Source organism: Sycon ciliatum, chromosome 3 (genome assembly GCF_964019385.1).
Source record: "Sycon ciliatum chromosome 3, ocSycCili1.1, whole genome shotgun sequence".
NCBI classification, from domain to species: domain Eukaryota; kingdom Metazoa; phylum Porifera; class Calcarea; order Leucosolenida; family Sycettidae; genus Sycon; species Sycon ciliatum.
The window spans coordinates 21,386,847-21,396,157 of record NC_088645.1 but is presented as its reverse complement, the minus strand read 5'-3'; the positions used below and the strand labels follow the sequence as shown (position 1 = coordinate 21,396,157).

Genomic DNA, 9,311 nt, shown 5'->3' with positions numbered 1-9,311 from the left:
GCCGGCTCTCTGCCGACCTGTACCTCAGTCGGCGCGGACACACTGGAACTGGTGAACGTCGATCTCAGTCGCACCGTCAACCAAATCCACGGCAGCAGCAACAGCAACGGCCTGGTGCGCTCTCTGAGTTTCGCTAGCAATGCCACGTCACTGGCTATGCTCGGGCCTGGGCGCTACGTGTGTCGCGCCAAGGTCGGCCAGTATGCCTACTTGCAGGCAAATGCCAGTTATTACCTTAACGTCGAGGGTGAGTTGTGCATGCGCAAGGCTAAGTTACTGATGCGCATGGCAAAGTTATGGATTCACAGGTTTAAGGACCGGATTCACATGGCTAAGTTACGGATGCGCAGGGCAAAATTTGGATGCACATCGCTGGGTTATGGATGCACGCGGCCTCGATTGGGTCCTGCTGCGCTGCACTGCATTCTATGGGAAGTGTTTTACCCAGGAGACACGTCTCCATGGCAACAGAAAGCACCTTTATCTTCTGCATGGAGTTGCAGTCTCTCCTGTCTCGTGATGTAGTTGATCTTCGCTCTGTATCTTCCGCTCTCCGTTTCTTCAATGACGATGTTGTGCCAGTGAGTTCAACAATAGTTTGCTAGTGAGACAAACCTGAGCTTGGACGAAGTGAGAAACTGTTGGGTTTCCAAAGCCGGAGCAGTTTTAAAGCAGGCTGTGACTCGGACGGTCCTCCATGACCTCCACGACGTTTTAAAGAAAACGATTGCACTGATATCTGTGTAAGCTGACCGCTCAGGGGACTCCCGAAGCCGGTCCCGTGTACAGGTGATCGCCTTGTCCAGGGTCACCTGGGTGTAAATGACATCCCTCTGTACTGTTTTTTCTCTAGAACAAGTGGTTGTGTGCTGTTCCTGAGTACCACCCCCCCCCCCCCCCCCCCCCCTCACAACACACACACACACACACACACACACACCTCCGTGGCAAGTTCTATTTTGCTTCCTTGATGAGAGATACTGCTCTACAAGGATACCCCAGCATTCCACACTCCACAAGGTACTCAGCCAGGATATCCCAGGAGTGCACATTGATCATCACATTAACAGCACAGGCTTTTGTTTCTTCTTCTCATGGTCATTTCTTAATTTTCTTTTCACAATGATCACAGCTTACGGGCAAAGGTGAAAAAATTGCATAGTGGGAGTATAGCGATGGTGAGGCTTTATGCGCTCGGCCGACCTGATATCTCGGCATCATGGGGTCATAAAACGCAGCAGAATTCATTCACTGATGTGTAAAGAACCGAAACCAAAGACATAATAGGGACAGACCAACTTGGGTGATTAGAAGTTATATATCCAGTCGAATGCCTTGTCCTGCCTGCTTGAATTGCCTGTGTATGAATGGTTTGAATGCTTTCTCACATGTCTACTCTCCAGTACCGTACAGTCTCAACTTGACCGTGAGAGCAGAAACGTCGTCTGTGAATCAAAGCACGTCGATCGTTGCAACATGCTGTGCGGTGGCCAGCCCAGGGATCTCGATTCAGTTTGGCATGGAGACCAGCGCCGGCATAAGTTACACACCGTGGGGCATCGCGAGGACGGACGAATCGCCCGGTTTGACCCATACATGTAGCACCCTGAAGGCCATTGTTACATTGCCATGTTCTACACACACCGTCAACTGTAACGCTAGCTACAGTCAACTCATTGCAAACTGTTCTCAGCCGTTGGTTGGCGTGGTAGGTGCCTCAATGCACTGTTCAGGAAGTGAGACGCAGCGGGTGGAAACAAGTGACTTCTGCAGTGAGTGTGTCATTCATGCCTACTCTTGAGTAGTGATGTGCTTGTGCATGTGTGCGTGCGTGCATGCGTGCGTTCGTGCGTGCGTGCATGCGTGCGTGCGTGCACGTGTGTGTGTGTATGTGTGTGTGTGTGTGTGTGTGTGTGTGTGTGTGTGTGAGAGAGAGGTGTGTGGTGTGTGTGTATGCGTGTGTGTTTATGGGAGAGAGCGAGTGAGATTTTTCTTTTTTATTTGCCGTCTGCACTTCATGGTACATAATGAAAATAGCCAATACAAGGAAGTGAGGGTGAAACTAACCACGACAGAGAGACAGAGAGAGAGAGAGAGAGAGAGAGAGAGAGAGAGAGAGAGAGAGAGACAGAGAGAGAGAGAGAGAGAGAGAGAGAGAGAGAGAGAGAGAGAGAGAGAGAGAGAGAGAGAGAGAGTGAGAGAGAGAGAGCTGAGAGAGAGAGAGAGCTGAGAGAGATAGATAGATAGATAAAGAGAGAGAGAGGGAGAGATAGATAGAGAGAAAGAGAGGAAGAGAGAGAGAGAGATAGGAAGAGAGAGAGAGGATGAGAGAGAGAGAGAGGTGAGAGAGAGAATGATGCTGAAAAGATGGGTAGTACGAGAGGCAGCAAGAGACCAGGGGCTCAAAACTCAAGCTAGTACGCAATTCATGGTGAATTATTTTTTATGTGTATCTATTTTTACTAGTATCACAGCCCTACTTGAAAACAGGTGGAGAACAAAAAGAAACGAGGAAAATGACAAAACATCGGGTGTGTACATGTATAGCTTACGTAGGAATCATCGAATAGCAATGGCCCATAGAAACAGATTGTTTGATTGCAGCATGCCATTCTTTGTTTGTTTGTGTTGTTTTGGACTGTACATAGTTGGCAGTCCGTCCACTACACCTGTGTCCGCTGTCACAGCCGTTCAGCAGACATCGCTCTCGACAGTCAGCTTGGCAGAGGGTTGCAGGGCAGTACTGGTCTGTCCCATGCCCAGCACCTCCTTGCCAAACACCAACCAGAGCGCTAATCAGATACTGGATGTATCTTATCCGGTAAATTGTAACACGCATATCCAGTATGCTGTTGTATGGTGGAAGAGGGGAAGTGTATGGTAGTGGTGGTGGTGGGGGAGGGGGTAGTTGGGGGCTGGGAAATGTCGCTTGCGATCAGAGAATTCATAGTTTCACGAAAATGGTAATGTGAGGATAAAACGAGGAAAAGACGGATGTGCATGTGCGCTCACTTGCTGACGGGGAGGCACAGTGTTGATATAATACCAAAGGGATTTGCGGACAATTAGAAAAGGGATTAACTTAATTTAAAAAGAGGGGGGGGGGGAGAGTCCCCTGACGGCCAGATACATCGGGTTCAGCATGTGACTATCCAAGCAACACTCTCCAATAGGAGCAGGTCTTGAGCTCATTGACATGCCGTATCGGTGGTCTTCTGCTACACAGATAGTTAGGGTGTCTGCCTTGTCTTCTTGATCTTTGTTACCAACATCTCACCCCGATCGTTGTCAAAGGTTACAGTCTCATATGGGTAGGTGTGACAAATGTGCGACACAAGGTCCAAGGCAACACTTTCGGCCGTATCCAACCCGACACTCTCCTCGTTGGGACTGCAAGGTCGTTCCCATGCGGTCCTGGTGGCTTTATCGGCATGCTGCACAGTGTCCAAGGCAACACATGCTTCAGAAGCACTTTTAGCTCATTGACACGCGATATTGCCTTCTCTACATCTGGAGATGATTCACCCCCATTGTCACGGTGTGTTTTGTAATTGCTTCATATAGCAAACTAGTGTTTTCTCATTTGGGTTGGTGAAACATTTACACTGGTGATTGTGCCCATCCTCAATCTCTTTCACGACTGTTGAGTGCTCACGTATCTCTGACACTCTTCTATTCTTTTTCTTAGCCTTCGTCCTGTCTCTTTAACATATTCCGCTCCGCAGGTGTGACTCAGAGTGAATACGCGACACCATGTAACTCCATGCGTGGTGGGGCTGGAGTGGCGGGGATGGAGTGGTGGGATGGAGGTTTCTTCCGAGTGGGTAGGCCTTTAAGAGTGACAGAACAGCGGCGCACTATGCGAAAAGATGTGTTCCTTGAAGGGTGTTCTCGTGCAGAACAATCATAGGCATTTGGTGGTTCCTGCAACAGTGGTGGCCTGTTACTTCAGTGATACCTATAGCTCTGGGAGCATTGTTGTCTGGCTTTAGTCTCTTCGCATTGTCGTCCTTTTCCGCATGGAACGAAGTGGCGCTAGCCTCGAGCGACCCGTGGTCCCATTGGGCCATTGGTGTTACAAGCAGTGGACATGCTAAGCCGATGTGAAGTGCTTCCAGGTAGAGCTGAGTGTGTATGGGGTCATTGTGCTTCACACACATCCATACATACATTCATTGCACTCAACTTTGGCTCAAACAAAGCAAGCCCCCCCCCCCCCCATTGCCTTTGGTTCTGACAGCACATGCAAACAGGAGGTGTAGGTAGAAATTCTTTGGGATTGGTTCCATGATGAATCTTCTTGTCAAGTGCCATGGCTCTGCCTCATCATGAGACTGCGGAATCTCAGCCATGACGACAAGGTCTTCAAATCTCCAGTCTTCGCTTCGGAGGTGATTGTTGCATCAACAGCATGGCATGATCGCTTCCTTAGATCTGTACAACGTGTGTTCCCGGGAATGCCTGTTTGTCACGAATAATGGAAACATTTTGTCTCTTCCCTGTCAGGCCCCACCAGCAGATCCGAAAAGGGGGGCTTATGTGGTTTTGCGCATGGTGAGAAAAATGCATTTGAAAGTTGAGTTTTCCTTAGAGAAAGATGCAAATACACATATTTAAACACCCATAGCTCTGTGATAGATGAAGAATTTTGACTTAGGCATTTTGCACAGTGATCTGATGCAGCACATCAATGCACGTCGGAAAGAAAGGCAAATGGACACATGCTTAAACCCCTGTCCAACTGGGATCTGATTAAGTTATTCTTCCATTGAGATTGGTCTGCAAATAAGTCGGAAGCTGCCCAGGAAATCGCCTGACCTGCACACACTATACTGGTGCCAGTGGGCTAGTTAGGTGTAAATTTGTGCCGAAAAGAACAGTATGATCAAGATAGTGAAGTTGACTCTTGGCATGACTTTAACCATGTACTGTGGTGGCAACTGAAATACGACCCCTGATTTTCGTGCTCGAGTGTAGCATCGATTCTAGCAGTCTCTATTTTCGTAGTGTTACAAACGCGTGCTGGGTCTTTGCAATGCGAGCGCACCGAGTCGGGGTCGGATTCTAGTTTCCACCGTCAGTGTAGATGCACCAAGGAATAGCACTGGCGTGGTAGTGCTACCTGCCGCATGACTGATTCCCGTTCTCGTTTCCGCGGTTTTGCGACCATTCTGGTACTTGTGCAGACGTACGGAGACTGGTATGGGCCTGGCAATCGGTCTCGCCTGGCGTCGAACACCTCCTATCTTGTACTGGACTGCGTGGACCAGTCACACGCCGGTATTTACTGGTGTAACGTCACCAGTGACCAGGGACAGTATCTTGAGGCAAGTTTTCAGCTCAACGTGACAAGCACAGGTAAGTTACTGTATCTCCCCGGATATAAGTCGCATCTTTTTACCCTAAAATTCAAAGGTAAAAACGAGGGTGCGACTTACTATCGAGCATGCCTTACTATGTACTGACGTAAATGTATCCAAACTGGCTCAAACCTGAAAACGGGGGTGCGACTTACAATCAAGTGTGCCTTATAATCGGGGAAATACGGTAGCTGCTTTTTAAGTCTCTGTTTTTTTTAACCCAATGAGACACTCAGAGTGCAAGAGCAACTGTGAATAGAACATGGTTGCTGCTTTTCTGTACGCATCTCGTCTCATATTTGGCGCCTGCAACCAGCTCCAATGCCCCTGTGGATACGACTGTGCACAGTTCATGAGCATTTACACTGGGCTGTACAGCCGGAGCCGCCACATTTTGACTGGTCCGGTGGGACGTTTTACCGAAAAAAGCATTAAAAATGGATATGACCGAATCAAGATGCAGCTGTATACCTATAAATTCCCTGACTCTTGCGCTATGATGCCCCTCAGAATTTCCCACCTTGCTCCCCCTTATGGTCAGGCTGCCCGTTTTGGAGCCATCAGTTGCCTGATGATCTAAGTAATACGTGAAACTCCAGAGTTGTGACAAAGCTTCCAATCTCTCTTGTGTACCTATAAATTACGTATAAGAAGTCTCAAAATGTGGAGAAAGTACTTTTTTCTCATGTCATTCTTCTCCATAAGCTCATTGCAGATGACCCTTTCAGTGGTCATTTGGTCGACTGTGCCGTTTGCCTAACATGACCAATATGAATACATGTATGTGGTACACCCAGAGAACCTGCCACATACGTGTTCAACGCCTAAACGATGATGACTGCTTTCAGCCGTCTCCTTTCTTTCCTGCGTGCTCAGGTGTGTTCTTCGGGTACATTGTAGTACCGATCTTGGCCATCATACTTCTCGTCATCATACTCGTCATTATCATCTATGTTCTGAAACGTCGACGTCTCGACAGGTTTGTACTGTTGCGGGCTATGCCAGGGCATGCTTGTGTACTGTGGGCTCTGCCAGGGCATGCTCGTGTACTGTGGGCTCTGCCAGGGCATGCTCGTGTACTGTGGGCTCTGCCAGGGCATGCTCGTGTACTGTGGGCTCTGCCAGGGCATAGTCGGGTACTGTGGGCTATGCCAGGGTATGGTTGTGTATTGTGGGCTCTGCCAGGGCATGCGTGTATATTGAGGACCTGGCCAGGGTATGGTTGTGTATTGTGGGCTCTGCCAGGGCATGTGTGTGTATTGAGGACTTGGCCAGGGCATGTGTGTGTATTGAGGACCTGGCCAGGGCATGATTGGGTATTGTGGGCTCTGCCAGGGCATAGTCGGGTATTGTGGGCGATGCCAGGGCACATTTGTGTGATGCATACATGTCTGCCACGGCGTATTGAAGACGACCATGATCACCCGTCCGCAGGTTCCATCACATTGCTTCTACGAGTATCTGGATAAAGTCGTATAGTTATTTTGAATTTGAGTGCACTCATTGTGCACTATGCGCATTTCTGGGATAAGTTATAACTCGATCTCGAAATGCTGAGTTGAAATTCATCAACTTTGGCAGAATATGCGAGCACCGGTGTGCTTTCTGAGTATTTGTTATAAATAGGATACTTGTAGACTGTCCTATTTCAGTCATCTTTGTATCTTCTCCTATATCCCTGATGATGCCCTGCTGGGTGAAAATTCGCGGAAACAACCGCTGTACGTGGTGTAGGAAAGGACTGTTCGTGTATTGCGGATTGGAAGCGAAGTGAACAATACTTGATGACGACAGGGGCGTAGCTGATCCCCCTCTTAGGGGAATGCACGGCGGCTTCACTGACGTAATGTATCATCATGATCTGCATCATACGTGTAGCCTAGGATAGCTGGTGCATGTCATCATGGTCATTACATGCTGAACCTAGACCCAGGCCGACCCTTTTAGGGGGGGGGGGGGCACGTGCCCCATCCCCCTTTTAGGGGGGGGGGGGTGCACGTGCCCCCTCCCCGTGCCCCATGCCCCATGCGTGCCTGGTAACCGTGTTGAATGTTTTCCCTTGTGCAGGATGTTCTATATGAAGCGACTACGCTTCAGGAGCCGAATGGGCTCGAGCTCGGCCACCTTTCCAAAGCCTGGTGACGGTGGTGACCGGCCAGCTCCCCCCGGCGTGGCTCAGCGGCCCCCCGCCAAGTCGCTGGCCCACGGCACATCGTCCGTTGACTACGATGACATGGACTACGTCATAGCCAACGACTGCATTGACGCCACCACGCTAGCCGTCATGGGCATGATGCCGATGGGCCGGATCGGTACTGCTAGTGCTGCCGTGGGTGATCCACAGGCCACGCAAGCTGACTACCTGGACGTTCTACCGCAGCTGGAGGAGGGTGCCTGTCGAGCCGAACTTTTGTCCGCCGTAGGCGAGGAGCATGCGGCCGCCGTGGCCGATACGGATGCGACAGCGACAGCGGTGGAGCAAGACGAGACGTTGGATATCTCCGAGCTGGAAAGTCGTTCAAGACCTGCTGCTCGGCGGCCCGCTGCCGGTACGCCGCGGGGCCTTGAGTCTGGAGCGGCGCAACTGCCTGATGGTGATGCGGCGGCGGGGGCGGCGACAGCGGCGGTGCAGAGGCAGAATTCAGCAGCAGAATCGGCCGCACCTTCTCACCGTGCAGAACACGATGCCGCACGTGCTGAGGGTGCAGCGCATGAAGCACAGGACGTCGCCGAGGACGACGATGACATTTACGACGTTCCTACATCTTCTGACGAAGACGATGGCGTTGCCAAGGTGATATATGAATTTGTCTGAAGTAACGGCACTGACCTTTGTCACTGTGACGAGAAGGTGCTGTTTCGTGGAAAACACCTCCAGTCTAGTCAGATACTGTACTGTTTCCACGGGCGTCGAATTGGACATGGGATGTTTTTTGCTCACTCATCAGTTTAGAGATTAGCAAAGCGGCGCATGCGATCAGAACATTCTCCGCTCATGTGCATGCACAAAGTATCCGGTGATGTGAAAAAGACTTGCGGAGCAGGATTTCATCACGGGCATGTATTGTGTGCGTTCTTGATCGCGGGAATGTGTGTCGGCTTCTCTCAATGTCAGACTCAGTCTGATTTCCCGGAGGTAAGTGTACGTTTACAGGTTCTTGGGGGTATTTCGCAGCAAGAGCTCGCTTCACAGGAGCGTACTGTTGGCTCCATGGACTTTGTTGTCATCACGACGTGGTAGTATTCCAGCACAATTCCGTCAGCACCGAAATTGATGAGCTCTCTTTTCGTCTCGGTTTGTAGCCGCTCCTTCTGGATTATGAGTATGGTTTCCTGTACAGCAAATCCTGGGAAATACAAGACCCGTCGTTAAAGACCTCTCCCAATGTCTATTCTTACTAGGACCATTGACAGTGTTTCAAAGATCCTCATCTAATTCTTCTTTTCTCTGCATACCTTAATCACAGTATGCACAGCGATAAGATCTTGGGTCTCTCCAGTTCATTGATTTCTCCAGTGAAGTCAAATGCTATTTCCTCCTCGACTCTCCTGCAAGAAGTTTTCGTCCTCTTGATCTCATCCACTGCTTCAATCCTTTTCTTCTCATTCCGTGAATCACTGATTCGCAATTATTCTAGTGTTGACAAGGTGTTGGAACTAACAACGACGCATTCAATTTTATGTTATTTCACTTTGCACTTGTCGTGGACAGAGAAATCCGACCTTATGAGCATAATAGCGCCGGGGGGGGGGGGGGGGGGCGAGGGGGTAGGCATAATAATGCCGGGAGAAAAATTTCCAGAATTGGGTACTTTTTCTGGTAAGTTTCATGCATGTTTGGTATGTAGATACAAAAATGGAGCAGAATTCGATGAATTGCCCGCCATAAGGTTTGTATGGTTCTGCCAATTTCACTGCTTTTCGAGCAGAATCTGCAACCTTTTCAAGCAT

At 49.6% G+C, this 9,311-nt stretch overlaps 1 protein-coding gene across 1 annotated transcript in view; it reads left to right on the top strand.

Moving 5' to 3' along the window:
• Positions 1–9,046, top strand: part of LOC135811715 (uncharacterized) — a 16,378-nt gene extending 7,332 nt beyond the window's left edge. Inside the window, exons 6-11 of the mRNA XM_065324952.1 lie at positions 1–247; positions 1,404–1,772; positions 2,649–2,821; positions 5,187–5,358; positions 6,237–6,339; positions 7,428–9,046. The exon at positions 1–247 is cut by the window's left edge and continues 98 nt beyond it. Coding sequence (XP_065181024.1) covers positions 1–247; positions 1,404–1,772; positions 2,649–2,821; positions 5,187–5,358; positions 6,237–6,339; positions 7,428–8,175 — 1,812 coding nt within the window. The 3' untranslated portion in view covers positions 8,176–9,046. The remainder of the gene's footprint in view (positions 248–1,403; positions 1,773–2,648; positions 2,822–5,186; positions 5,359–6,236; positions 6,340–7,427) is intronic.
• Positions 9,047–9,311: the final 265 nt, after the last annotated feature.